Consider the following 26,036-nt stretch of genomic DNA (forward strand, 5'->3'; position numbering starts at 1 on the left):
ATAAGTTAGATAATAGGAGATAATGCTGTGATACGCTTAGTTCCGTCCATCATCATAAAATGATAACGTTGTGTTTCTGTTAAAGTAATATCAGGTATAGTCATAATATAAAGTAAAGAAGGAAGACAGCAAGTAGAACAACATAATAAGAATGACTATGATATATAGAAAGAAATGAGTTATATACATATACATATACATGTTTATATGAGGCTTACAAATACAATAAAAAGAGGGACAAATACATGAGACATTTGTATATAAAGAGTACCATCTAATCTTCTTGCAATCAATCCAATTAATGTATAAAACAAGGTACTCATGACGATAAACATAACCCCACCTATAGAAATCATCATTTTCCCTTGACGTACCATCTCTGGCTGTGTTAGGTTAGAATAGATAAAATAATGATATATCAATTCTAAAGCCCATTTAAATCCTATGAAATAAAGAGGTATAAAGACAATAGACCATGAACAAGTAATGCTATCATCTATCCTTAAAGCGATCAATAGAAATTGACAAAACCGTACTATATTCAACCAGAATTGACTCAAGATTCTCTTTATCGTCTTCTCTTCTTTTCCCTTTACAAATAAGACGCCATTTAGAATACATTGAATCCCCTCAGCTATAAAATAAGGAATAAAGACAATAAAACCTGACCACATAACCCGTCCGTCTAGACGAATGACAATCAATATTTGAAATAAGAGAGCAAGCAAAAATCGAATCATATAAACAATCGATTTGACAATATGCTGTCTTTGTTTATAATTGACCTCTTCTTTAGGAAGATGTGTCTCTTGCAATATGGAAGTTGCTTCATCTTCTTCATCTCTCTCTTCTTCCTTTTGTTGTCTTAAATACTCTATTAATCCAATATATAAAATAGTATTGATCATCCAGGCTGGAATCCAAACAATCCCCCAGGACCATAACACGATCTGATCAATTCGAACCGTTAAAAAGGCAATAAAAACAAGTATTAAAGAAAATAAGCAGGATATGGTGACAAGTAAAGTACGTAATTTGGATTCAATCTCTGGGTCAAATAAAGGGCCTATAACTGAATCCATCATCTGTAAGCCTAATTCTCCATATTTATCATAGACCTTTCTTTTATGTTCATCCCCAAGTATTTCATATGCGTAACTAATATCTTTAAACTTGATCATATTATATATATATATGAATGAATTATTTCTTGTATCAAAATGTAATTATGTATGTATGTGTATATATTACTTTATCAGAGCTAGTTGGATTTTTATCTGGATGATATTTCAATGCTAACTTTCTATAAGCCTATCCACACACACCCCCCATTAAAAATTATTACTATTATTATTATTAGTATTAGTATTAGTGTTCAAAATAAAACCTTTTTAATCTCCAAGGTACTAGATGGTTTAGCTAAACCGAGTATTTCATATAAATTTGGAGTTGTGACTGTATTATTTATTTCCATGTTATAAAGTAAAGGAAGAAGAAAGAAATGTAAAGAGTAGAAAACTTATCCATCAAATAATAACGATTATTTCTGCAATTATTCACGCTATTAAATCTCAGTTTATTATTATATCACACCTCCTTTCATTTTAATCAACAATGAACTTTTGTTCTAATACAGCAAATTCTTGATAAAATACCTAATAAAAGAAATACAAAAAAAAAAACAATATCCTTCTTTAGTAACAATAAAATGCTTTATCCAATGATATATCAACTTACTTTAAAGAGGTCAATAGCATGTTTAACATCGTCAGTGCCACCTGTTTCACGAATAGAATGCATACTCAATTGAGGATTACCAATATCTATGATAAGAAATAAAAGAAGGATGAGCTCATCCCTTTCTCCTTTTAACTTTCCCCCTTTCTATTCTTTTACACACACACACTCGATCGCTCTTTTTATTATTATTATTATTATTCACTTTACCAACTGTACGGAGACCAAGTTTAGCACTTAACATAGGTCCAATAGTAGATCCACAAGACGAATCGTTACGCACAACAAATTCCTGACAAACATGTAAGTAAAAAAAAAAAATACTAATATAAGGGTTAAATCGTATTTGTTACCTGAATTGGAATTTGATGCTTTTTAGCCAACTCCTTCAAAACTAAGCTTGTAACAGCTGTAGTAGCATAACGTTGATTTGCATTCACTTTAATGACTGTACCTTTATGCATTTGAGGACGATGATTCTCTTCATGTTTATCAGCATAATTAGGATTAACAGCATGTGCCATATCAGCACTAACCAAGATACTCTTATGAATCGCTTCCTCAAATGCAGTTAAAGATACTTCTTTAGTAGCATCCACAATATGGGTGTTTGCTAAACGTTGAAGGGTAACAGGCAAAAGATTAGAATCAGCACCATGAGCTGTCATGGAGCCAACTTCTTCATTATCAAAGAGAGCAGCGATACGAATGTTTTCATCATTTTCAATATCAGTTGCTTCAACTAAAGCTCGAATGGAACAATAAGACATTTCAAGATTATCAAGACGAGGTGAAAAAATAAATTCATTGCATGCACCTCCAATAACGGATTTTTGCGTATCATACAATGCTAATTCAAAATCACGGATTTGATTTGCTAATATTACCAAATAGTATTAAATATCTTTTATGAAAAAAAGAAAAAAAAAAACTATGACTACTTACGTTCCACATTCATCTCATCAGCTAAAATACGAACTAATAAAGAATGATGGCTTTCCTCAGCTTCAATACCTTCAGTAGTCTTGATACCAGATAATTCACTATTTTTTTTAAAACAATAAAAATATTAAAAAAAAAAGATGGGCTAAACAAACAAACAAAAAAAAAAAAATATTTACGCTTTGACAGCAGTTGCAAGAATAGGAGCCAACTGAGTTTCTTTGTTGAATGAAAACTAAAACAAAAAAAATGAATATAAATATAAATATTTGTTTGAGGATTTCGTTTGAAAGTTACGTTTTCGTTAGCAGTACGATCCAAGTGAATAGCGAGAGTAGGAATACGCAAGATAGGTCTATTAGAATAAAATGTAAGCCTATGTCTCGACAATAGAAACATGTATAAAATTTTACCTATCTACTTTAACTAAAGTATGTTTAAATGTACCATCTTCTTGTTCAATAAGAACACGACCAGCAACACTTAAATCTCTATCAAACCAAGTGTGCCTATATATAATAGTTATAAGAAACATAGTCACCTCTTCCTTTTTTTTTTTTTTATCTTTATCTTTATCTTTACCAAATACCACCACCATATAATTGTACACCAACTTCGAGATAGCCAGCTTTTTCCTTCTTAGAAACAGGCTTAACCTAAACAAAAAAAAAAAAAAGGTCATAAACTAACTATGACAGCGTGTTTACTGTAATTATTATCTTACCTTAAGACAAGGTGAATCAGTATGAGCACCAAGAATAGAAAACCCATTACCAGGATTGTATTTTCCACCCACTTGGAATGCAATAATAGCAGAGCCATTACGGGTAAAGAAATATTTACCTTGACGTTGGATTAAACCATCATTCCAACTATCACGCTCCTTAATTTCTTTAAAGCCAGCAGCCTTCAAGATCTTGGAGACTTCAAAGGTAGCATGAAAAGGTGAAGGTGAATTATTGACAAATTCAACGAAATCCTGAGCTAAAAAAAATAATAATAATAATAAAGTTAACACATGTATTAACGTGTAGTTATTTATATATATAAAAGTGATACCTTCTTTAGGAATAGTTGGATTAAACTAGAATATTTTTTTTTCAATTAATAAAATTACGCATCAAGATCTTTATCATGTATAATATACAATACCATTGTAACTGATGAGGGAACAATCGTGAAGGAATAAATGTGAGAAAAATTTATTAATAATAGCGTGTGTGTGTGTGTGTGATTTTTTTTTTTAATTTAAAAATAAATCGGGACATTCTGAAACCCATTTTTATTTTTATTCTCTTTTTTGACAGCAAATGATGAGTGATGAAGAAATTCAAGACCACACGTTAGATATTTTAGGTCCAACTTCTTCTAATAACAACATACTTGACTATTATGATGAACGAACGAATATAACATCTGATGAGTTTTTACATGATCCAACACGAAGTGAAGAATACGATGACGATGAAATAATGTCTTTGCCACCCGTTTCCGGTTTTGGTGAAAGACAAGATGAAGAAGACGAATATGACAATGAAAATGATGAAAGAAGAAAAGAAGAAAGTGAACTTGATGAAACAAAATCAGAAGATCTTGCAAAAGAAAGTAATGCGCTTTTCATCTATCGTGAAACACTTCCAAATCGTGAGCAAATTGCTTTAGGGGGACGTGAAATTGCTGAAAATGATGCTATCTGGAGTGTTTCTTCTTTTAGACCTCATTGGGGACCCGATAAATTAAGGGACAACAATGCTTTGACATATTGGCAGTAAATAAGGAATTAAAAATATATATGGTATATATATTGAATCGTTTAAAATCTTGGTTTTTTTTTAGATCTGATTGTCCTGATCCAAAATTGAATCATACAATTGATCTCCTATTCAAACAAGCTACTTTAATTAGACAAGTATCTATATTCATTGATTACTTTCAAGATGAAAGCTATACCCCGAAAACAATATCTATTAGAGGAGGAACAACATTTAGAGATCTTCAAGTAAAGTAGAATGTGAATTAATAAATATAGATTGACATTACATGTATTTTTTTTTTTAGGAAATAATACAAATAGAATGTGATCAAATCGTTGGTTGGATTAATATAGATGTAACCTCCAAAAAGTATAGTATCATTCTTTTTATATAATAGTCTCGAAAAAAAAAAGAGTTGCTTACAATTAAAAAAAAAAAATCAAGTGATGGAAATCCTTTTCGTTTATTTAGGCTTCAAATTGCTATATTAAATACACATTTAAATGGACGAGATACGCATATACGACAATTAAAAGTATTTTCCGCCTTATCGTATGTATTTCCTCTTTCTCTTTTTTTTTTATTTTCTGAATACATTTTTTTTTTTTAATTTTTGTTAATAGACCATATTCGCAAGATGAAGAAGAAAAAGAAAGAAAGTTACAAGAAGAAAGAACTTTGTTACAAAAACGTCGTGTTACCAATAAAGGTTTACGGTAATATATTATTAACCAATCAAAAAGTTGTATTTTTGAAGTTTCAAAATAAAAAAAAAGTTTTTTTTTTTTTTTTTTTTTTTAAATGTTATTTCTTTTCGTTTCAAAACCTCTTTTACTCTATTCTTTTGATAACAAAACGAAATAGGAGAAAAAGTTATTTCTCTTCAATAAAATAAAATAAATAAAAATGATCGAGTTTTTAGATAAGGAATCACTTGCAAATCTGTTTGGGTATCTAAGTATTTGCTGCTGGATCGTTGTATTTACACCGTAAAGAAGAATATTTGTAGAAAGAAAAAAAAATAAACTTAATAATAACAATACTGAATATATAAATAGACAATTTTATGAAAATTATAAGAGAAAGAATACAGACGGTGTCTCTATACAATTTCTTTCATTTTGGATTATAGGTGATATATTAAACTTAATGGGAATTATCTTGGAGAATCTTCTTTTTACAATGGTAAGAAATTAGAATATAATGTAATACTTGGCTCATTTTTTTATTTTTTTTGTTTAGCTTTTACTTGCATTATATTATTTATTTGCAGACTGTCTGTTAATGGGTCAAGTATTTTATTATAGAAAAGCCAATCATTATAACCAAGAAGTAGTTGTCTTTGAAACACAACAAACTAACTATGTAACACCTAATGATACTTCTTCTTCTTCTTCCTCTTCCTCTTCTTCCTCTTCTTTTTCTTCAACATCAACTCTTAGCCATATTAGTGGACTTAGCCAATATCAGAATGAAAGACATCGATTATTAAATGAACATACACCACTTTTAACAGATAAAAAATTAAAATCATCCACTCAAACTAGCTCGAAAAAGACAGACACGATTGTTCGAATCTTTGTTATCTCTAGTATTTTACTTTGGATTGGTCTCTTAGGAGGATCTGCATTATTTTTTTTCATACCAGGACAAAAAGAGAAGATTGATCCAAGTCAGTTACATCTTATTCCACAATTATTGGGATGGGGAAGTGCCCTTCTTTATTGTTCAAGTCGTATACCCCAAATTATGCAAAATTTTAGAAATGAGAGTGTAGAAGGACTTAGTTTGACTATGTTTGTGTTTAGTGTTGTTGGCAATTTAACCTATTGTGTGGTAAAGGGGGGAGAAAAAGAAAGAAAAAAAAGTGGGCGGGGGGAGATATTAGGATTATATTAAACAAGCATCTAAAATAGAGCATCATATTGAAATCGACTGATCCAACCTATCTATTAATTAATTATCCCTGGTTACTTGGAAGTGGCGGTACTTTATTCTTTGATTTCACCGTAAGTTATCAGATTTTTTTTTATTTTTATAATATACTAAAAACAAAATAATAGATTTTCTTTCAATTTTATATGTATCGACGTGTAAAGGATACACAAAAAAACTATTCAGTAACAGACTTTAAAAATGTGACTATAGATCAACAAGCTTAAATAAACAAACAAACAAACAAACAAATAAATAAATAAATAAAAGAAAAGTCATTTAAGGAGTAATAAGAATATGTAAACTTTCTCCTTAAATGACGATGTTTCATTTAATGCATTCATGATAATTGTTATATATCATCGATCTGCAACAGCATCATTTGATACTAATAGTGTTGATCAACTTATATAAATGTACTTGAAAAGGCATTTAGTTTTTTTTTTTTTTTTTTTTTTACCCTTTTCTTTATTGTTTATTCAACTGATATTAAATGAATAATCAACAAGTTACTTTGCCTTCTATTAAGCTTGTCTTTCAAGGTTTATTTAATACTGATAAAACTGAACCCTATCGTAAGTTACATAATTACATAGTATAGTATAGTATCGTATATATGAATATGTATCATGTATCATGTATATTAATTGAAACACACTTTATTAAGGAAAAACATCATCTTTTGGACCTGAATTTAAGGTAGAAGAAGCTACTCCGAATTTACAACAACTTTCGTCATCACCTTATTGTCTAGAAGAGTCACGAGTGAATCATATAAAGGTACATCGTCGCTCTGTGTCTGAATTCAATAGCACTAGTAGAGGAGTCGTAGAGAGGACGATGATGAAATACAATCGTCAACCATCATCTCATCATCATCATCAGTGTATTCCTTCTTCTAGTCATCAACAATCATATCATCCTAAGCATACAAGAGCTCATACAACATCTGGTTATCCACCTACTATGTGGCTTGATCCTTATAAACAACAAAGTTATAATCATCCAATTCAGTCACCACCATCGTCAACAACTAGGCTAACAGCAAAAGAGGAGAAAAGGACGACAAAGATATTCTATTGTCCGTCTTTCGAAAAGCAGCAAACATATCGCCATCACTGTCATCATTGTCAAAAATCATTTTCAAGACCTTCATCGCTCCGTATTCATATCTATTCACATACAGGTGAAAAGCCTTATCAATGCCATCATCAGGGTTGTGGACGTAGTTTTAGCGTGCATAGTAATATGCGTAGACATTTGCGTATCCATCATTCTTCTGAATTCAACAACAAACAAATACAATTGTAAATAATAATAAAATAAAAATTTTTTACCAATAATTAGATGGGAAGAAATAAGAAGAGGAAAAACAAAGAATATGTCACGGATAAATAAGTTTTATATCATGTAACTTTAGTTGATATAAAAATATATCAAATGTACATGTGTGTATGTAAGCATGTATGTATGTATATTTATTTATATATTACAATGAACAAATACTACCATGTTTTATGTATACATAATTGTACGTTGTTGATCTATTATATGGTTACCATTATTTCTCTCTCTCTCTTTCTCTCCCCCCCATCTATATCTGGTCTCTTAGTAACAAAGCATAGGACTCGAATTCATACCCCTTTGTAGATAAGCCAATCAAAGCTATTTATCTATTTTTTTTTTTTCCCTCACTGTCATTTGTAAATTTTTCTATCAAGAGATGATTGGCCCGTAAATAATGCAAGCTTTGCTTTATACTACAACCTATTATGTTATTTTCATCAAGATGGGTCAAACTACTACAGACCAGATCGTTTTCCACCGTAAGACTACCTGATGTAGAAGTCGATAATATTGTCATTGGTGCAGGTGTTGTAGGATTAGCCATCGGTGAGAAATTAACTAGAGAAAGACCGAATGAGATGACATTTGTGATTGACAAAAATAAACGAATTGGTGAAGAAACAAGGTAATTTTAACAATCCAATTTATTTATTTTTTTTTTTGAAATGTTGTAAATTAAAACAATAATACATGTCAAAAAAAAAAAAAAAAAAAAAAAAAAAAAAAAAAAAAAGTTCTCGCAATAGTGAAGTCATTCATGCAGGGCTTTATTATCCTGAAGATAGTTTAAAAACTAAACTTTGTATTCAAGGCAACCGTATGTTGTATGATTTATGTAGAGAGCGTAAGATACGTCATAAAAGGATTGGTAAATGGATTGTAGCTCAAAATAAAGAACAGCATCAGTACCTTCAACGTCTTTATAATAAAGCAACTCGATTAGGTGTTGAAACTTATTTTATCGACCAACAAAGGGAGATAAAGGCACAAGAACCCAACATACATGCTCTCTCAGTACTCGTCTCTCCTTCTACAGGGATTATAGATTCTCATCATTTTATGTCCTATCTTGAACAACAGATATCACAACAGGGAGGTGATGTTGTCTTGTCTACGTGTGTACGCTCTATAGAACCTTCCTCTATAAAGGAGGGCGGCTATCTGCTTGAGTTGGTCACAAATAATAAGGATGATGTATCACTTATATGGACAAAACGTGTATTTAATTCAGGTGGTCTTCATGCAGATAAAGTCAGCAACATGCTCTTATCAAATAAATATAAATTACATTATGCAAGAGGTCATTATTATGCTTATCATGCACCTTTAAAAGTGAATCATTTAATCTATCCATGTCCAGAAAGAGACCTTGCAGGACTTGGTACTCATTTGACACTTGATTTGGCTGGATCTGTTAAGTTTGGACCTGATGTTGAATATATAGATAGTCCTCATGACTATAGTGTATCAGATGAAAGGAAAGACATGTTTTGTGAAGCGATTCAGTCTTATTTACCTTCTTTAAATAAGGAAAGGCTTCATGTAGATTATTCGGGTATTAGGTAATAAGAAAGGGAACACTAAACACTACTCTACTTATCATTATTATATAGACCTAAGTTGGCAGGACCTGGTGAGACATTTAAAGATTTTATTATTAAGGACGAAAGTGAAGCTGGTTATGATCATTTCTTTTCTTTAATTGCTATAGAAAGTCCAGGATTGACATCATCACTGGCCATTGCTGACTATGTTTATTCCATGATAAAATAATGAGATTTTATTTTATTTTATATATAATGTTAATTGTTAGATTTTTCTTTTCTTTTATCTGCTATTCTCTTTTGCTACATTATTATCCATTAAAATTAACTCCTTTTTCCGCAGTTCATCAAAGTATGGATCTAATTGATAATAAAATAAGTTACTTTTTTTTTGAAAATGATATGTTCATTCTAGCTTACGTTGTAATGCGTCACTAGCTGTAATACGTTTTTCTGGTGGATATTCAAGAAGGCGCTAAAAAGAAAAAAAAAAAAAAAAGAGAGATATTAAAACACAGGATGATAGTCATATTTAATCATATACATTACTTTTAATAAGTCTATACCATGATGGTCAAGTTTTGGAAGAAGAGTTTCTAACTGAATTTTTGGGAATATTTCGAAATCAGGCTTTTTATACTTTAGTTAATATAGTGTCTCACCATAAATATTATATGTATAAACCTTACTTTATATTCAGGAAGTTGAGACACCTTTGGCCAAATTTCTTCTGTTGGAGTACCTAACACTTTAAAAATTCTTTGCAATTGATCAGAAATTGAACTACCAGGAAATAAAGGTCTACCAGAAGCCATTTCTAATTAATTAAAAAAAAAATGCAAACTTTATGATTTAATAATAAGTATTTAATTAAAATATGTGTGTCTACATATATAAACAAAACAAAAAAAAAAAGTATATTTACCAGCAAAAATACATCCTGCTGACCATAAATCAATGGATGTTGAGTATTGACGTGAGCCCATTAAGACATCAGGGGCACGATACCACAGAGTAACAACCTTAAAATGATTGGTAAGTTTACTCGTTTTGAATAAAATAGGATACATACTTCATGAGAGTAACTTCTAACTGGAATACCATATGCTCTTGCAAGTCCAAAATCACCCAATTTTAATTCTCCTTTCTATTCAAAAAAAAAAAAAAAAAAAAAAAAAAAAAATACACTCAACATTTGGCTCGATATTGTCTATAAGTAAATGCCTTACCTTATTAATTAACAAATTTTGTGGTTTTAAATCCTAAAAAAAAAGAAAAAGAAAAGAGGGAGAGAGAGAAAGAGAATATACAGTAAGAATGAAATATGTATCACTGTATCACTATTCACTTACTCTATGCAAAACTCTATGCGCATGACAAAATGCAATACCCTTTAATAATTGATACATTAATTGCTAAATTCAAAGTAATGTTAATATTTCAAATGTATTCATCAATAATGTCATATAATTTACTTTTAAAGTCATAACATCAATATCACCACCATAAGAATCCAAAAACTTTTTCAAATCAGAGTCCAAATATTCAAATACAAGTGTCAGCTTCTTTTCGGTATGTAGAACATCATATAATCTTTATATATAATGAGTATTCTCTCTCCCTCTTTTTCTTTTTTTAGGTAAAAGTATTTCTATTTACCTAACAATGTTTGGATGTTTTAATTCTTTTAATAAAGAAATTTCTCGAATAGCCGTACAAGGTACCTATGATTGGTTATAAAACTTAATTAGCTACAAGCTTTTTTTTTTAGCAAGCACTTTACTCCTTCTTCTTCATTATCTAAACGAATACGCTTCAAAGCAACGACTTCGTTTGTTTCACGATTTTGAGCTTTGTAAACAATACCATAGGTACCTAATTATAATAAATGAGCAATTTGAAATGTAAACAAGAAGCTCGGTTTTTTCTTTTTTTTTTTTTTTTTTTATATTCATTCAATAATCTACCTTCACCAAGTTTTTCAATTTTCTATTTTTTTTTATAGTAATATTAAAATTAGTTACTTTCATTTGTATAAATAAGTCTTTTAATGTTTCATACTTGGTATTTATCCATTAAATTATTAAGAATTAACTATTAAATAAAGAAAAAAAAAAAAAAGAAAAAGAAAAAGAAAAAGAAATATTTTTTAAATAATAGTAATAATAATAGGACCTATCGCCCTGTTCTGTATTTAAATTTTTCTAGTCTTTCAATTTTATATAATTAAATTTCTGATCTTTAGGAGCACACAGTATCTAAAATGATACTGGATTGCCCAGAAAAAAAAAAGGCACTTTGTGAGAGACACAAGGTAAAAAAGAAAGAAAGAGAAAGATAAAGTGGCCCACTTTATATTACGATTAAGAAGAATTTTATTTGTAAAAATATGAAAAAAAAAGACCAATGGGCATGTAACTAAATAGATTACTGAATTGCCCTAGTCAGTTTAAAATTAATGATAAAAGTAACTTATAGAACAAAAGGTGAAAACAAGTAAAAGATCAAACACATTACGAAAAATAAAATAAAATAAATAAATAAAGTGTAAAGAAAAGGGCTTAGAGAACCAGTCTATCAGGAGTGATCCTGGATTGGAAAGAAATGGAGTGGAGGAGAGTTGGATAATCTATCTCATATTGTTATAAAACATATTGAGAACCAACAAACAAGTCCATGGAGAATCAGATATTAAACTAGAAAGGAAGCTTGGGTGAGGAAGAAAGAGAGAGAGAGAGAGAGAGAGGATTATGGATACAATTGTTCTCTATTATAGCCAAATAAATGCCTTGTTAAAAAAGATTACTAACTCGTATTGTTATTATAATATGTTTGCAGAGATACACCGGTATGACCTGATACCCTTTCCTGATGTTCACAATGATAAAATATCGACGATTGATATGTCCAAAATCAGTCACACTTATCAGTTTATCTGCTTCTCCTGGAGCATACACATCTCTAGGAACAAAAGAAATTTGAACATCATAAAAGATAGGTTACTTATCGTATCTTTTGGTAGTGAAGTGTTCGGGAAAGATTCAATGGCATTTAAAGGTCTCCAAATTGGAGTCACTAATTCTTTAGAATCAATTATAATGCAGACAAAAGTGTGACAATTTTTACTATTAGTATTTTATGGATAAATTTCACATTTCAAAGGTAAATACCACACTGCTTTTTGTATCATCATCCTATTTTGACACTTTTTTTTTTTATAACTATTCTCCATTCCATCCCGAAAAAATTCTGTTACTTATACAAAACAACACTACTCTATAATTGACATTATTATTTATTGTTCATTTACTTTACGTTGCATTTCATCTAAAAGCATTTTTGCAACCATCTCTTGAAGCTCTTCTTCATTGTCAACACCACCTTGCTCTTCAATACGTTTTATAATTTCCTGTATTTGATTTGATAAATCTTCATTTAATTCTTCGTCCTTTTGTTCTTTTTCTTCTTCAGCAGCATCCTGCATAACATGTTCGAGAGAATCTGCTGCTGTCTCTTGTTGTTCCTCATTAGGTAATTCTTCATGTGTGATACTAGCTAGTAACTCTGCAACTTCATTCCAACCTTCTTGAAAGGCTGCTAAGGCAGGAGTAACTCCTTCTTCATTTCTATGCTTGGGATCAGCTCCATGATCTAATAATAATTGAGCCATTTCAACTGTTTCTGCTACAAAAAGTGGAGTATCCTTATCAAGGTCTTCAATATTTATATTAGCGCCTTCTTTAATTAAATATTTAACAATTTCACTTTGATTATATGAAACTGCAGCATGCCTAATATAACATTTAAAGATCTATATAATATTCTTTTTTTTTGGAGGGGAATGAGGTTCTATTTATTTACTTCTCTTACATAGCAGTATATCCAAATTGATCTTGACTATTTATATCCATTCCGCTTTCTATTAATTCCTGTTGAAATCATTTTATTATTTAGCAGAAAAAAAAAAAAAAAAAAAAAAAAAAAAAAAAAAAAAAAAAAAAAAAAAAAAAAAAAAAAAAAGATTGTCATGTAATTTATTACCCTAACACGATCTAATTGGCCATCACCTAGTAATCAAAAAATAAAATAAACAAAATTAATAAGATGTAAATAAATTATAATATATTTTTTTCGTTAAAAATACCTGCTGCTATCCATAGGTTATCTTGAGAAGTAGGTGCTTTCATTTATTATATATTAATATTTATTTTTTTTAAAGAGGAAAAAAATATGTGTGTGCAGTTTTTTTTTATTTATTTTTGTTAATGCGTGGCTTACAGTTGCTGAACTTCAAATTCAGACAATGACAGATATTTTTTTTTTTTTTCGAGTGGAATAAAGTGTAATTAAAGAAAAATGGTCCTATACTCCTCTATCTTGGCGAGTCGCTCAGATTGTCCCAATACATAAGAAAGGCGCACCTACCGAACCATGAAATTATCGACCTATCAGCCTAACATCAGTTTTTCGAAAGCTATTTGAACGATGCCTGTATCCTTATCTCATGACTTATAGTTCACCGTTAGACGTTGCCCAAGGGGGATTTCGTGAGGCTCAAAGTACACTTGATCAGGTCCTTTGTCTGACTGAAATTTGTAACTTACTTCACAAAACACAACATTTCAAACCAGTGCTTGCTTTCCTTGATATCAAATCGGCTTATGATACGGTAGACTGTGCCTACATCTGGCACTGTTTATCTGATTATGCCCCTGCTCCACTACTAAATATCCTGAAAAATCTTTTTGACGATGTCCAACTCGAAGCACTTCTAAATAATGTTATATCATATAGGTTTTTCCCAAGAACTGGTGCTCTTCAAGGCTCAATTCTTTCTCCATTTTTGTACTCAATATACATAAACAATCTTCCTAATATTCTACGTCTATCACCAATTTCAACAAATATACGTGATCAACCACTTCAATTTATACAGTCGATTAATTGTTTGTTGTATGCTGACGATGTTGTCCTCATCATGGTACTTGAAAAGTTGCGCTCTTTATTATCGTTATGTGAAGAAAACAGTAATTTATTAGGCTACCACTGGAATCCTAGTAAATGTGTAATCCTTGATCCTTCTGATAATCAGTAACCGTACACTTTATATGGTGACCCCATTCCAACCCAAAAACGTTTTTCTTATCTAGAGGTATCCCCATCAAGACAGGAGGATTCTTAGATACAGCTCAACTCGTACAAAAATAATACTAACAAAGCCTTACAAACAATGAACCAAATGGCATCGATTAGGGTTAACCCCAAGGGATTTGATCGTTTACTCGCTACTCGCTTCTACAAGCAGATAGTCCGACCACAACTCGAATATGGTCTAATTATTAGTTTACCCAGTGCAAAGACTATCCAATACATGGAATCTTGTCAAAACACTTGCATAAGACGGATATTTGGTGGCTCTAATTGATTATCAGTAAAGGTAATGCTTCATATGGTAAACCAACCATCAATGAAGGTTAGGGTGTCCATTCTGCAGGCCCAATTCGTGTTCCGTGCTATCGATTTGCCGAATGATACTTTGCTCACTAAATTACTTCCCAAGCTTCAAGCCTCCACCTTCAACACTCAATGGTGTAAACTCATTCAAACACCATGATGGAGACTCTGTGCCGCCAATTCCATTCCGTTAGACAAACGCTCCTTTCGAAAACATCGTCGAGAATTTCTTGAAGAGAGTTTTCAACAACTACGTGACGAGACACATTCTGTTTTGCTTTCCGCTTGCCGCCCCAATCTGATTACTGATCCGATACTCTGGTCACCCATGACACACAGTGAGCGTAGTCGAACTATTCGATGGCGTCTTGGTTGGTTACCTGGAGGAATACCTAAAGCCTGCCCATATCATCCTCATGTACACTTTAGTCGGTCACATGTCACTGAATGCTTGCATATGCACACCCGTTTATTCTTGCCACGATCAATTGCAGATCCCCTTTCCTTTCTTTTAAATCATCTCCCTCAGCATAAGCACCGAAATTCTCAGGATGTTTCTGCTTGGTTCTATCGCTGGCCAGTTATGTGTACCATTCTACAGGAAATGGATTACTTAATGCACGATAAACTACCCCCTCTCCACTTCTTGATCCAGGCAGGAAATGACTCAACTAGGTTGTCCCTTTAAACTTGTTAGCCATATTCCCCCCCTTTCTTTCTCTCCTTCTCTTCTTCTTCCTTTCCTTTACCTTTTTTACCTCTTGTCCCGTAAGAGGGTTTTTAGATACTTTTTTTTTCACATAATTTGAACTGACCTGGGCAATCCAATATAATAAAGATATTATGTGCCTATAGGTCGCTTTATAAATTTTAATTTATAAAAATAATAAATCAATCCCACTTTTTTATATTCAGATAATGTAGCACATTTCTTTTTCCAATAATTAATTTAAAATGAATATTGATAATCAAGATAAATCAAGAGCTATAAAAGCTGAAAAGCAGGTTGAAAGATTAGAAAGAGAACTTGAGCTGCTAAAGTCACGGATTAAAGTAATAAGAATAATAAGAATAAAAAAGACAATACAATACAATATTTGCACATTGAGAAATAATAGTAAAATGTTAACAATAAAAAGAAAACAGGTACAACATCATCTACTAAAGAATTAGATAAAATAAACTTTCAACTTCAAGAACAAGTAAAAGATTTAAAATATCAACTTAAAAATCAACAATCAGAATACTCAAAGTTAAAAGAAACTTTAACAACAAAAACAAGTAATAGTTTAGCAATAATAGAATGATCTAGTCGATGCTCATTATTTCATCTTCCTTTAATAAAATAAAATAAAAATTAAATAAATAGCTGAATATGAAGAAAAGTTGAAACGAATGAGAGGTAATAAAAAAAACAAAGTTTATGTTAGTTGATAAGGTAAATTTAAATAAGATGATAGAAATATTTGGACAAGCATCAAAGAATATAGATAAATATCGAGTTACCATCGCTTCTAAAGATGTAGAAATTGAAAGACTTAAGACTGAATTACAAGAAAGTCAAATGAAAGAGCACACATATAAAGCGACTTCTGAATCACAACAATGTAATAAAAAATAAAAATAAAAAATGAAAGGCTTATTTGAATATTTTTTTTTCTTTTAGTAACGATTGAAAAAGTAAATGCAGAAATTACTAATGCCAAAACTTTTTATGGAACAGAAATTAAACAGATGGAAGCAAAAAACAGACAACTAACAATTCAATTGGAACAAACTAAAAACGATTATGAACAATATAAAAAAAGGGCACGTACTTTGCTTGAAACAAGTAAAGAAGAAAAACTGAATTTAGTAAGAATTGATGAATTGGAAAAGCTTGTTCAACAACTTCAAGCCGAGAAAATGTAACAAAAATAAGCCATGTAAAAAAAAAAAAAATGAGAGAAGATGGATGTTAATATGATTATTTAATAGGAAATATAAAAGAGAACAAACAGAGCATCAATCTTTATTAGAATATGACCTTAGAAAAACACTGGATCGTATATGTGAATTAGAAACTATCCAAAACAAGTTGATAAAAGAAAACAATGTAAAAGAAGGAATAATAAATGAATTAAAAGCGTCTTTTAAACAAGAAAAAGAAAACCTTGAAGCAGGTATAAGTTTTATACACATATATATGAATATAAATAGCTATATTAAGGTTGAAAACAACAAAAGCATCTAGTAAAGAATTAAATGAACTCAAATTTAAATATGAAGCACAAATTCAAGAATTAGCAATTAATAACAATGTGGATGATCTAACACAAGAATTAATTCAATGTAAAGTTCGTATTCATAATTTAGAAGAAGCCAATGATTCTCTTCAACAACAGCTTTTGGGAAAAGAGAATGAAAAAGAAACACTTACGACGACAACAACAACTTCTTCAGATAGTAGTAATACTCAATTATCACAATATGATGATAACGATCAGGATGTTTATGGTAACAGAGTATTTATGTTTCATAAAAATCCTAAATATTAACTTTATTATTAGCCTCCATGAGTTCTCTACTTTCTACATTTATATCATATCAAACACCGGATGAGAAGATTAGTTTAGAGAAGCAAGTACAGCGTTTAAGTGAAATGTTACATGAAAGTGAAGAAAAGATTATTGCTTTAAAAAGTCAAGAAAAGGTAATAATTAATTATTTACAAATGAACATCTTTAATTAACGCCATAATTAGGTCTTAAAAGACGAATTAAGGTAATTAAAAAAAATTGATCAATCATGATTACTTTGAAATGATTAAAATTACCATTATACTTGACAGAAAAATGGATGCCTTTGATAAAAGACAAAATATGAATGTTGAATATTTAAAAAATGTATTAATAAGCTTTTTAACATCAAATAATAAGCAGGTAAAAAGTAATTGAAAATATAGATTATAATTAAACTAATTCCCCTTTTATATACATTTACGTACATGTATAAAGGCAATGGTGCCTATTTTATCTAAATTATTATGTTTAGATGAAACAGAAACAAATGCTATAATGAAGAATTGCATATAGCAATAAAAGAGCTAATAATCTCCATTTCCAATGTATGACTGTTACTTTATATTCGTGTACACCTTTTCTTGAAAGAAAATTATTTCACAGTATTGAAGAAAAGTGTACTGCATAATAAGAATATTTTTTATTTTATTTTTTTTTTTTTTTTTTTGTCAACTTCTGTTTTTTTGGGGAGGTTTTGTGATGGTGGTAATATATTTATTAATTATAATAATAATACTTGAGAAACATAGACTTGAAAATGAGTGTAAACAAAATAAATCATGATTTATCACTACATAGTAGTCAAGCCCACTGTAGTATATAACCTTACTATACATGTTGTATTCCAGCTATTACATTAGCTCTAGTTATAACAATAGATATTATTAATACATTTATGTGATCTAGCCTTCCTTGTCTAAATATATTATTATCTAAACATAGGCATCAATAGACGTAGATAGCTTTCTTCAAATAATATTAAAACACATCATCACTAGTTGTTTACAAGTATGATACCGAATCAAAATATACAAGAACAGTAACTATCCGAGCAGCAATTAACTGGATCAAGCTAGTATCTGAATATCTTTAATTTAATAAAAGATGAATACACTTCGTACACACATTTTATTGTATTAAGTAAATGCTGTGTGTCAGAAACTAAGCTTTGATTCGTACTCTTAATTGCTTCCATATTAATTCAGTAAAGCACACAATAAATAATGATATTTGAAATACTATAATAAAATGAAAGGATAGATAGAATTAATTTTTTTAATTAACTTTGAGATAGTCAGTACCCCTGATTAATCACTTGATATTTTTTTTTTTTTGTATTTTTATCTTTATTGCCGAGAATATGTCAGTCGGAACATTCTAAGTTGTTCTCGATCATGATACATGAATGTTGACAAATTGTAATTATGGGGTAGTAGAGGTTAAGTCTTCCAAGTACAAAGGAGAAGATAGTAGATTATGTTTCCTTTTTTTTTTTTTTTGAACCATGCAATTTAATGGCGTTGGGCTAACTATTATTATAAAAAGATTGGATATGCAAGGTAAATACTTGTCTAAGCATAGGTATATAATAGAACAAATACAGTATGTATATAAGCTTTTTTCTCGGAACAATAACAACAACAAATTACTGGTAAATGTGTGGCAATTGATCCAGGAAGACGAGGTTTGCTTTACTATGTACGCGAAAAATTATACTGTTGATGTACTAATAAAACATCAGTATGTAAAGTCTCATTAAAAACAATTTTAAAAGAGAAGAAAATGTAGAAGAATATTGCGAAAGAACACTTTTGCATTTTGATACATTGAATCTTAAAGGACTTGAAGATTTTTTAAAAAAACAGGCCTATAGTTTTTAATGATTTACATTACTATTATATTAAAATTACTTCTAGTCGTGATAATGCTATCAATCTGCGTCGAAATTCAAAACCATCTATGTACATCAAGAAACAAGCCCTGATAAAAATTATTAGAAATTTTTTTTGTCGAGATATAGAGTTTATAATGAGTAATTGATCTATCTCGAATACTGGATATCACAAACCAATACGTGTTATCAAATTTAAGAGGTTACTGAAAAAGCACGATTTTTTTTTGTTACTGTCAAGTAAGGAATTTAATACAAGTAAATACTGCCCCAAATACTGAAGCTTAAGTTTTGAAATAGTTTGAAATGTTTGAAAACCTTAGTCCATACAGAAGACCAGCGAATCCCCCTCCCTCCTCAGTTATCAGGTATGGTTTTTTAAGATAATTCTATTATTTTTAAGATTTTAAGGTTATTCTTCATTTTATTTAAATAGGTGCACAGATTAAATATGTACATAGGCTTTTCTTTACAGATGGGAATCCCGGTATTACCTTTAGAATCTTGATCTTACAGCATACTTGAGCATGCTCGCTATTGTTTGGCCTTTGTGGGTAGATGGTGTTATCCTTGAATGTTTTTAGCACACTTTAGTTAGTCAGCGATCGAAAAGAAACCTAGAAATTGAAAGTTTTCAATCAAAGTGTAGACAGTAGTACAATCTTTCAGTCAATTTATCATTAGATTTAACCTAGATACAAAGTAAGTTCTTTTTTTTAGTTTTTTTTTAAAAAAAATGAACTAATTTATCTATTATAAACTAGAGTAGGTTTTCCATTGACGCATTTATCGTTTTTTATTTATTTATTTATTTTATTCTTAAACTATTTTAAATTTAATGTAAACTACTCATTTCATATCATCTCATAATCTCACGACTAGTATGACTTTTTTTTTAACCTTTTTTTTTTCATTTATGCGATATGTTTTTCTTTAACATAGCAATATAGTTTTTCCCGACCTCAAGGTTACATTAAAAAGAAATATATAGAACGCTTTTATAATTAAAAGTGCGACATAATTTCGAAATAATGATGTCCGCATAAAATACTCTATTTTTTTTTAATTTTAATTTTCTTTTTCTTTTTTTTTTTTTTAAGAAAAAATATACATTAATATACCATATATTCGTTTTTTAAAAAAAAATGACTACTGGATTCCCTCAAAGACGTTATTTTTATATCAAATCTCGCAAAAGTAATGCTTGTATAGATGTTTACATGGGAGAAACTACTGTAAATACTATATTTAGCAGCTTAATGTGTTTTATTTTATTTTATTTTTATTTATTTTTTTTAACTAACTTCGGAAATATAGCCTGATTCTAGTGTAATTATTTGGCCACAGGTAACATATAATATATATATGTGTGTATATTTTTTTTTAAAACTTTGCGTTTACATCTATAGAAAGGAAGCGATGATAATGATAATCAGGTAAAGGAGCAATAATAATTCCTGGAATTATTGATAAAAATATAACTTAAGGTTTATATGTATACCTAATTAAAAAAAAAATAGCTCTGGCGTTTTGATGATGGTTTTTTAATTAATAAGAAGTCCAATTTAGGTAAATTTAATGCTTGAAATAAAAACTTGCCTACTAATATTATTTATTATATTTAGTTATGGATATTCGTGGTGGTGATCTCAAATCTGATAAGCCTATTGTTCAATATGATCGTAAAATGACCATGTATGTTGCTTTAATTCAATTTATACATTTGTTTATAACTTTTTCTTTTTTTTTTTTAGGGCTCATAATCAAAGGTGGGGTTACCGCGATGGTTATATTTACTGCTTAGCTGATCCTCGTCTTGTTTTAGATATTAAGGTAAAAAAAAAAAAAAAGAAAAAAAAATGTTCATATTTGTATATATTTAAAATATTGGTACTTAAATTATATGTATAGGGTGGTGGAAGCAAGGAAGGTACCAAGGTTATTTTGTATAAGCGAAAGGAGAATGATAATGATAATCAACAATGGATTATTGAACCCTTCGGTGAACCTCTTGACCAACGTGAAACTCAGAAGCCTATATATGGTGGTCGTCCAAAGGAAGAAACACCTTATAATCCGCCTCAAGGCGGAGGAGCTGCTGGTATTAGTAGTATTGGTAATGCCTCTAGTTATTCCCCTGCTAGTAATCAGCATTTCCACCATCAAGAGTATAATGATCAATTTGCTTCTCAGTATGGCCGTTCTAATCAGTCACAATACTCTCAAGATGGTGGTAATAATGATTTCTCTCGTTATCAGTCGCACTCTAGTGGTTATGGTAATTATGGTCCTCCTGATGATAAAAACCCTATGTATCGTCACTAAAAAAAAAAAAAAAAAAAAAAAAAAAAAAAAAAATGCATATATATCAAATTGGAATATATTACCATTAAATAAAGGCTTTTACTAGGTACGAAATGTAATTGCATTTTGTTATGAAGTCTTAATTCATAATATAAATAATAATATGAGAATAGTATAGACATATACAAATATAACCATGCATTTTTTATTACAAGATTTCTGTTGCTGATCTTTAAGCAAAATGTGATGGTATAGATTGTAATATTATAAAAGATAAAAAAGAACGAAAGAAAGAAGGCGAGAAAGGATTATAATTTGACACTTTTTATTCAATGTAAAAGAATAATAATAATAAAAAGAATTAAAGATTAAAGATTATATCGTGCCTAAACAACTGCTTATATTTATACTAATGATTCCTGAATCAAAGAAATAAAAATAACCATCAAAGAACATGAGTCATGAAACAGTATAAGTATTCAGATATACAAGTCTTGTTGACTCAAGAGATTGATCTATGGATTACCTATTGGGTGTTATAATGATCTGATTAAGTTTTAAATAAAAAATTTATTATTCAATCTGAGTATGGGTTCCTGATGTCTTTTACATTTTTATTTTATTGGATGGATCAAAGACGACCTGAATCCTTTATCAACGTTATAAAAATAAATATTTAGAAATGATACAATTTCTTATTATATGTTTAGGTTTATAGTTTATCCTGTATTATGCAATTCATCATTTATAATATTACTCATACTTATTTCCAAAGCTTACTCTATAATGGCTGCCAGAAGCCATTTGTCTCACTCCTCTTTACAAACAAGGCAATACTTTTTCAGGATTGATTTGAGTTTGCCATTAGCTCATTCCACTTTGCCTTGTTCTTGATGTCAGCAAGGAACTTCAAAATTCAATTTAACACTATAATTGGTAATCATCGTCACTTTTGGTCCTTCAGCATTGAAATGACGGCCATTATCGCAAGAGACTACTAAAGATTTTTTTTTGATATTGGCAGACTCATTTGAATAGTGAAAGACATGTAAATGATGCGCTTTGGAAAGCTGCAGGATAGCTGTCAATCTATCTGGAGAAAGTGTCAATTATCACTAGAGCAGAGTAATAATGTTTGACAGAAATTATAAAAGATTTAATATCACAACAATATCAACTACGTGTGACTTCAATATTACTTCAGTTGACAAAAAGATAAAGAAAAAGAAAAAGAATATAAAGACAAAAGACAAGACTATGAAACATCTGTATAGTTTATTAAAGACAAAATAATACAAAGGTTGTACACCAACTCAAAAAATGGTTTCAATGTTCTCTAAAATTTCAGTTTTTTTCTTTTTTCTTCATATCATTAAATTGAAACGGCTAAAAATAGAACACAGTAATACTGGTTTTTTCCATTTATTTGGCGGCCTTTGAAGTTTAGGTTTGCGCTATTGAAGCTCAGTTTGCAGCCTTTGCCATCCAACTTTGCGTTGGTTGACACTAATTGTGCATCATTGGAAAACCGCAAATTACAGAATGCACAAGTGTATATTGCTTTTATTTAATCTTTTTTCATAATATATTTCAAACTACAAGGCTAATTAAAGGAGGAAAGGGGATATAAAGCTACAACATTGACTCCATGTTTAAACACCTATCAAAAAACGATATGGAATGTCTAATCCAACCTTCGCAATTGGAAACGGTAACTTTCCTAGCAGCTTCGCTGATTCGTGGAATCAAAGTATCCTTCTCAGTAACTTCCCCTCTCCGAATATTCAGCTTGATCTTGGACCACATTTCTTCAATCGGATTCAGGAAAGGGGAGTATACTGGAAGGTACATGCATTTATAGCCACGACGAGAAATTAATTCTTGGACTTCAGTACTTTTATGAATGGGAGCGTTGTCCATAACTAAATAGCGGCCATTCAGATCATTTTCATCCAGTGCATCCATTGTTTTTTCCAAAAATTGCATATAATGACTTGTTCTAGTACCAATACGACCGTTCACAATTTCAACACCAGATTCAGCCAACTCGAGCTTTCTTTTCTTGGAAGCTACTGCTGTAGGCTTACGCACCATCAAATTGACAATTCCCAATTCGCACATCGCACCAATGATACTAATAAACACACCACGTTGCGCGGAAACTATTGTTTTAGCAGGAGTCCCACGCAAAGAACGTCCAAAGGTTCTCTTTATATGCAAATTGAAGCCTGCCTCGTCAATAAACACACAGCTTCTGAGGTAATCAAAATCAGACATCCCCATCCACTTCAAGATCTTCTCTTTTCTCTTCTCCAAAGTGGAAAGCTCATTGCGAGCGGCAGGAAGTTTCTCTAGTTTCTTCATTGTAAGACCGCAACGCTTGGTCAAATGCTTTGAAATTGCCGAGACAGTAATCTCTAAACCAGGAAAACTATCCATCACAGCTTTTCTTGCTTCATTCAATGTAGCATCTGCATGCTTCTCATAGAATTCTAAAAAAAAGATGGAATGTTCCTCAAAAAGCTTTTGGTTTCCATACTTTCGTTCCTTAGGCTTGGCAGGCTCTGTAACAACAATCTCCTCGTCAGTATCGACCTCCATGCATTCTGTCAGTCTCCTTTCCTCAATAAGCAAACGGGCTTTGCGAACATAATCTTGCGCAGTGCGAACTACAATTCCTGTTTCTCTGGCAGCCTCTGAGGCAAACATATGTTCTTGAAACACCAAGCGAAAGAGATTATTAATCTAGTAATTGAAAAGGGAATCTGTCAGTCTTTTTTATGAAAAGTATTAGAATGCATAATGGCATTACCTGTTGTTCGGTGTACTTGCGATATTGACGCTTGATTATTTGATCAGCTCTAGGTATCATTCCGAAAGGTAACTTTTTAGTAGTAGCAGTAGTAGTTGTTTTGTGGCCGGCTGTTTTTGAAGCAGAGATACCAGTGTTAGGTTCGACAGTCTCAGGCTTAAAGTTGGATAAGGTAAAAAGCTGTTGCACATCGTTATGCGGCCCATCTTTGTTAGAGGAAACGCAATCCATTTGGACTGATTCGACAAAATCGTTGCGCACCTGACCACGTTGAGCGTTGTTGTTTTCGCTAAAATTTTCATATTGGAAACCAGCAAAAGCTTCTAAGAAATGGCTATTGGGATTTGAATCTGCGCCGGCATTGTTCATATGCTTGTAGCAGTGTTCATCCATAATAATTTGGAGAGAGTTTGACATTTTATAAGAAATACAGTGACTCATAAAACTGTCCCAATGTTTTGCACTTTTCTCTTTAACTGACCCGTTCTTCTTTTGTAATCATGCTAGAAAGATACCGAAGATATCATTCGATAGCCTAAGTAATTCTCTATCAAGTCATTACCAAAAATAGTAATATAATTTAAAACTCAGCGTAAAATATTAAATAAAAAATTGAATATGCATTGGGACAGTTTTGTGGCCGTACCTATAAAAATAAAATCTGTCCCACAATTTGGCAGTAACTTCAGCCTAGCATATAGTAGCAATCGTAGTATTTCTTTGTACCTTCCACAGTATAATTAAGGTAAGTTCTAGAATATTCTATAATTTTGGGGACTAAATCTTGAGGCCATATTGTTAGTATGCGCTCCATAAGTGAAAACCAAAGAAATGACATTATTGCCAAGCTCAACAGCGGACTTTCTGTGCGTCAAGTGGCTGAGCAGATTGGCGTGAGTCGGAGTTCGGTGTGTCGCATCGGAAAAACATATTTATCTGGGCGCAGCTTGTCAAAAGGGGGACGACCTGGTAAGCTCACGGAGAGGGACAAGCACTACTGTGTTCATAAAATAACTAGAGGAGGTTTAGAAAACGCTGTGCAAGTCGGAAATTCAATTAGATCGGAGTTAGGCAAGTCAGTCTCATTGGAGACAGTTCGTCGCGCTTTAAAATCACTCGGTCTGGGTTCTATAGAGAAGGAAGCGAAACCTGCACTTAGTCCCACAAATATTAAAGAACGACTTAGATGGGCAAAGAAGTATAAAGACTACACAGTCGATGATTGGAGAAGGGTTATTTGGTCTGACGAGACCAAAATTAATCGTTTTAACTCCGATGGACGTGTCTGGGCTTGGATAAGGGACAATGAAAGTCTTCAAATGCGTCATATTAAGCAGAATTATAAACATGGAGGTGGTTCAATCATGATTTGGAGTTGTATTACCTGCGTCGGAGTTGGCTGGATGTGCAAAATAGACTCTACTATGGACGGAGAGCTTTATAAGGAAATCCTTCAAGACGAATTAGAGAAATCTATCGAAATGGTGTGCAAGCAAACAGGATTAAGGAGAGACCAAATCGTCTTCCAGCATGATAACGATTCAAAACATAGGTCAATTCCAATCAAAGAATACTTGAAAAGCCAGGAATACGAAGTTCTTGATTGGCCATCACAGTCTCCAGACCTTAATCCTATTGAACATATGTGGGCTCTAACAAAAAGAAAACTTAATGAGTATGAGACACCACCTAAGGGTATTCGTGAGCTTTTTGAAAGAATTACGGACGTATGGTACAATAAGATCGCCAAAGAAG

The 26,036-nt window shown here is 31.0% G+C and overlaps 12 protein-coding genes across 12 annotated transcripts; 8 read left to right on the forward strand and 4 right to left on the reverse strand.

Annotated features, from left to right (window-relative positions):
* Positions 1 to 5: 5 nt before the first annotated feature.
* On the reverse strand, positions 6 to 1,474 carry BX663DRAFT_553318 (uncharacterized protein; the record flags this gene model as incomplete). The annotated part of the gene is made up of 4 exons (XM_051531440.1): positions 6 to 155; positions 219 to 1,172; positions 1,252 to 1,311; positions 1,388 to 1,474. The coding sequence occupies 4 exons, from the start codon at positions 1,472 to 1,474 to the stop codon at positions 6 to 8; spliced, it is 1,251 nt and encodes a 416-aa protein (XP_051381519.1).
* Positions 1,475 to 1,604: 130 nt separating this feature from the next.
* Positions 1,605 to 3,834, reverse strand: BX663DRAFT_487673 (peptidase M18; the record flags this gene model as incomplete). Its single annotated transcript, XM_051524769.1, has 12 exons — positions 1,605 to 1,655; positions 1,738 to 1,823; positions 1,948 to 2,029; positions 2,091 to 2,614; positions 2,683 to 2,780; positions 2,859 to 2,914; positions 2,977 to 3,034; positions 3,093 to 3,188; positions 3,262 to 3,335; positions 3,404 to 3,663; positions 3,739 to 3,763; positions 3,832 to 3,834. The coding sequence occupies 12 exons, from the start codon at positions 3,832 to 3,834 to the stop codon at positions 1,605 to 1,607; spliced, it is 1,413 nt and encodes a 470-aa protein (XP_051381520.1).
* Positions 3,835 to 3,872: 38 nt separating this feature from the next.
* BX663DRAFT_514748 (anaphase-promoting complex, subunit 10-domain-containing protein) lies at positions 3,873 to 5,202 on the forward strand. The gene is made up of 5 exons (XM_051528348.1): positions 3,873 to 4,447; positions 4,516 to 4,678; positions 4,738 to 4,802; positions 4,878 to 4,985; positions 5,057 to 5,202. Exons 1-5 carry the CDS (start codon positions 3,990 to 3,992, stop codon positions 5,151 to 5,153), a joined length of 891 nt encoding a protein of 296 aa, XP_051381521.1. The 5' UTR covers positions 3,873 to 3,989; the 3' UTR covers positions 5,154 to 5,202.
* Positions 5,203 to 5,771: 569 nt separating this feature from the next.
* Positions 5,772 to 6,615, forward strand: BX663DRAFT_514751 (PQ loop repeat-domain-containing protein; the record flags this gene model as incomplete). Its single annotated transcript, XM_051528349.1, has 3 exons — positions 5,772 to 6,269; positions 6,350 to 6,442; positions 6,497 to 6,615. Coding segments are annotated over 3 exons (690 nt in total), but the record flags the coding sequence as incomplete, so codon positions are not given.
* A 202-nt stretch (positions 6,616 to 6,817) lies between these two features.
* BX663DRAFT_514754 (uncharacterized protein) lies at positions 6,818 to 7,956 on the forward strand. Its single transcript, XM_051528350.1, has one exon. It carries the CDS (start codon positions 7,209 to 7,211, stop codon positions 7,677 to 7,679), a length of 471 nt encoding a protein of 156 aa, XP_051381523.1. The 5' UTR covers positions 6,818 to 7,208; the 3' UTR covers positions 7,680 to 7,956.
* A 184-nt stretch (positions 7,957 to 8,140) lies between these two features.
* On the forward strand, positions 8,141 to 9,281 carry BX663DRAFT_531913 (FAD dependent oxidoreductase; the record flags this gene model as incomplete). The annotated part of the gene is made up of 2 exons (XM_051530414.1): positions 8,141 to 8,340; positions 8,450 to 9,281. 2 exons carry the CDS (start codon positions 8,141 to 8,143, stop codon positions 9,279 to 9,281), a joined length of 1,032 nt encoding a protein of 343 aa, XP_051381524.1.
* Positions 9,282 to 9,400: 119 nt separating this feature from the next.
* BX663DRAFT_537167 (kinase-like domain-containing protein) lies at positions 9,401 to 13,461 on the reverse strand (the record flags this gene model as incomplete). Its single annotated transcript, XM_051530653.1, has 16 exons — positions 13,404 to 13,461; positions 13,301 to 13,326; positions 13,130 to 13,188; positions 12,575 to 13,050; positions 11,043 to 11,134; positions 10,919 to 10,983; positions 10,735 to 10,852; positions 10,612 to 10,674; positions 10,489 to 10,521; positions 10,332 to 10,406; positions 10,185 to 10,281; positions 9,949 to 10,076; positions 9,809 to 9,889; positions 9,680 to 9,734; positions 9,567 to 9,619; positions 9,401 to 9,463 (listed from the first exon to the last, which is right to left on the reverse strand). The coding sequence occupies exons 1-16, from the start codon at positions 13,444 to 13,446 to the stop codon at positions 9,401 to 9,403; spliced, it is 1,527 nt and encodes a 508-aa protein (XP_051381525.1). The 5' UTR covers positions 13,447 to 13,461.
* A 1,668-nt stretch (positions 13,462 to 15,129) lies between these two features.
* BX663DRAFT_514799 (uncharacterized protein) lies at positions 15,130 to 15,534 on the forward strand. Its single transcript, XM_051528351.1, has one exon. It carries the CDS (start codon positions 15,171 to 15,173, stop codon positions 15,399 to 15,401), a length of 231 nt encoding a protein of 76 aa, XP_051381526.1. The 5' UTR covers positions 15,130 to 15,170; the 3' UTR covers positions 15,402 to 15,534.
* A 101-nt stretch (positions 15,535 to 15,635) lies between these two features.
* On the forward strand, positions 15,636 to 16,875 carry BX663DRAFT_514801 (uncharacterized protein). The gene is made up of 6 exons (XM_051528352.1): positions 15,636 to 15,766; positions 15,853 to 15,994; positions 16,083 to 16,115; positions 16,174 to 16,320; positions 16,380 to 16,638; positions 16,691 to 16,875. Exons 1-5 carry the CDS (start codon positions 15,668 to 15,670, stop codon positions 16,622 to 16,624), a joined length of 666 nt encoding a protein of 221 aa, XP_051381527.1. The 5' UTR covers positions 15,636 to 15,667; the 3' UTR covers positions 16,625 to 16,638; positions 16,691 to 16,875.
* Positions 16,421 to 17,899, forward strand: BX663DRAFT_111458 (uncharacterized protein). Its single transcript, XM_051521491.1, has 7 exons — positions 16,421 to 16,638; positions 16,691 to 16,875; positions 16,940 to 17,209; positions 17,263 to 17,405; positions 17,457 to 17,476; positions 17,544 to 17,634; positions 17,710 to 17,899. Coding segments are annotated over exons 1-7 (789 nt in total). The 5' UTR covers positions 16,421 to 16,636; the 3' UTR covers positions 17,788 to 17,899.
* Positions 17,900 to 20,252: 2,353 nt separating this feature from the next.
* BX663DRAFT_514828 (ricin B lectin domain-containing protein) lies at positions 20,253 to 21,523 on the forward strand. The gene is made up of 7 exons (XM_051528353.1): positions 20,253 to 20,400; positions 20,483 to 20,512; positions 20,575 to 20,601; positions 20,686 to 20,734; positions 20,791 to 20,860; positions 20,920 to 20,998; positions 21,077 to 21,523. The coding sequence occupies exons 1-7, from the start codon at positions 20,311 to 20,313 to the stop codon at positions 21,488 to 21,490; spliced, it is 759 nt and encodes a 252-aa protein (XP_051381529.1). The 5' UTR covers positions 20,253 to 20,310; the 3' UTR covers positions 21,491 to 21,523.
* A 1,578-nt stretch (positions 21,524 to 23,101) lies between these two features.
* On the reverse strand, positions 23,102 to 23,389 carry BX663DRAFT_437325 (uncharacterized protein; the record flags this gene model as incomplete). Its single annotated transcript, XM_051523226.1, has 2 exons — positions 23,102 to 23,277; positions 23,338 to 23,389. 2 exons carry the CDS (start codon positions 23,387 to 23,389, stop codon positions 23,102 to 23,104), a joined length of 228 nt encoding a protein of 75 aa, XP_051381530.1.
* Positions 23,390 to 26,036: the final 2,647 nt, after the last annotated feature.

This window comes from Cokeromyces recurvatus (genome assembly GCF_025118155.1).
Source record: "Cokeromyces recurvatus strain NRRL 2243 chromosome Unknown BX663scaffold_18, whole genome shotgun sequence".
Classification (NCBI taxonomy): domain Eukaryota; kingdom Fungi; phylum Mucoromycota; class Mucoromycetes; order Mucorales; family Mucoraceae; genus Cokeromyces; species Cokeromyces recurvatus.

What these genes read in the sequence shown, in the direction of transcription:
- BX663DRAFT_514748 (XM_051528348.1), top strand. Translation starts at nt 3,990, where the DNA reads ATGATGAGTGATGAAGAAATTCAAGACCACACGTTAGATATTTTAGGT. An exon ending in AATGCTTTGACATATTGGCA is followed by an intron (nt 4,448 to 4,515) that starts GTAAATAAGGAA and finishes GTTTTTTTTTAG; the next exon opens with ATCTGATTGTCCTGATCCAA. An exon ending in ATAGATGTAACCTCCAAAAA is followed by an intron (nt 4,803 to 4,877) that starts GTATAGTATCAT and finishes AAAAAAATCAAG; the next exon opens with TGATGGAAATCCTTTTCGTT.
- BX663DRAFT_514754 (XM_051528350.1), top strand. Translation starts at nt 7,209, where the DNA reads ATGATGAAATACAATCGTCAACCATCATCTCATCATCATCATCAGTGT.
- BX663DRAFT_514799 (XM_051528351.1), top strand. Translation starts at nt 15,171, where the DNA reads ATGCACACCCGTTTATTCTTGCCACGATCAATTGCAGATCCCCTTTCC.
- BX663DRAFT_514801 (XM_051528352.1), top strand. Translation starts at nt 15,668, where the DNA reads ATGAATATTGATAATCAAGATAAATCAAGAGCTATAAAAGCTGAAAAG. An exon ending in AACTTTAACAACAAAAACAA is followed by an intron (nt 15,995 to 16,082) that starts GTAATAGTTTAG and finishes TTAAATAAATAG; the next exon opens with CTGAATATGAAGAAAAGTTG. An exon ending in GACTTCTGAATCACAACAAT is followed by an intron (nt 16,321 to 16,379) that starts GTAATAAAAAAT and finishes TTTTTCTTTTAG; the next exon opens with TAACGATTGAAAAAGTAAAT.
- BX663DRAFT_111458 (XM_051521491.1), top strand. An exon ending in TAACGATCAGGATGTTTATG is followed by an intron (nt 17,210 to 17,262) that starts GTAACAGAGTAT and finishes CTTTATTATTAG; the next exon opens with CCTCCATGAGTTCTCTACTT. An exon ending in TAACATCAAATAATAAGCAG is followed by an intron (nt 17,635 to 17,709) that starts GTAAAAAGTAAT and finishes ACATGTATAAAG; the next exon opens with GCAATGGTGCCTATTTTATC.
- BX663DRAFT_514828 (XM_051528353.1), top strand. Translation starts at nt 20,311, where the DNA reads ATGACTACTGGATTCCCTCAAAGACGTTATTTTTATATCAAATCTCGC. An exon ending in TTTACATGGGAGAAACTACT is followed by an intron (nt 20,401 to 20,482) that starts GTAAATACTATA and finishes TCGGAAATATAG; the next exon opens with CCTGATTCTAGTGTAATTAT. An exon ending in GTGTAATTATTTGGCCACAG is followed by an intron (nt 20,513 to 20,574) that starts GTAACATATAAT and finishes TTACATCTATAG; the next exon opens with AAAGGAAGCGATGATAATGA.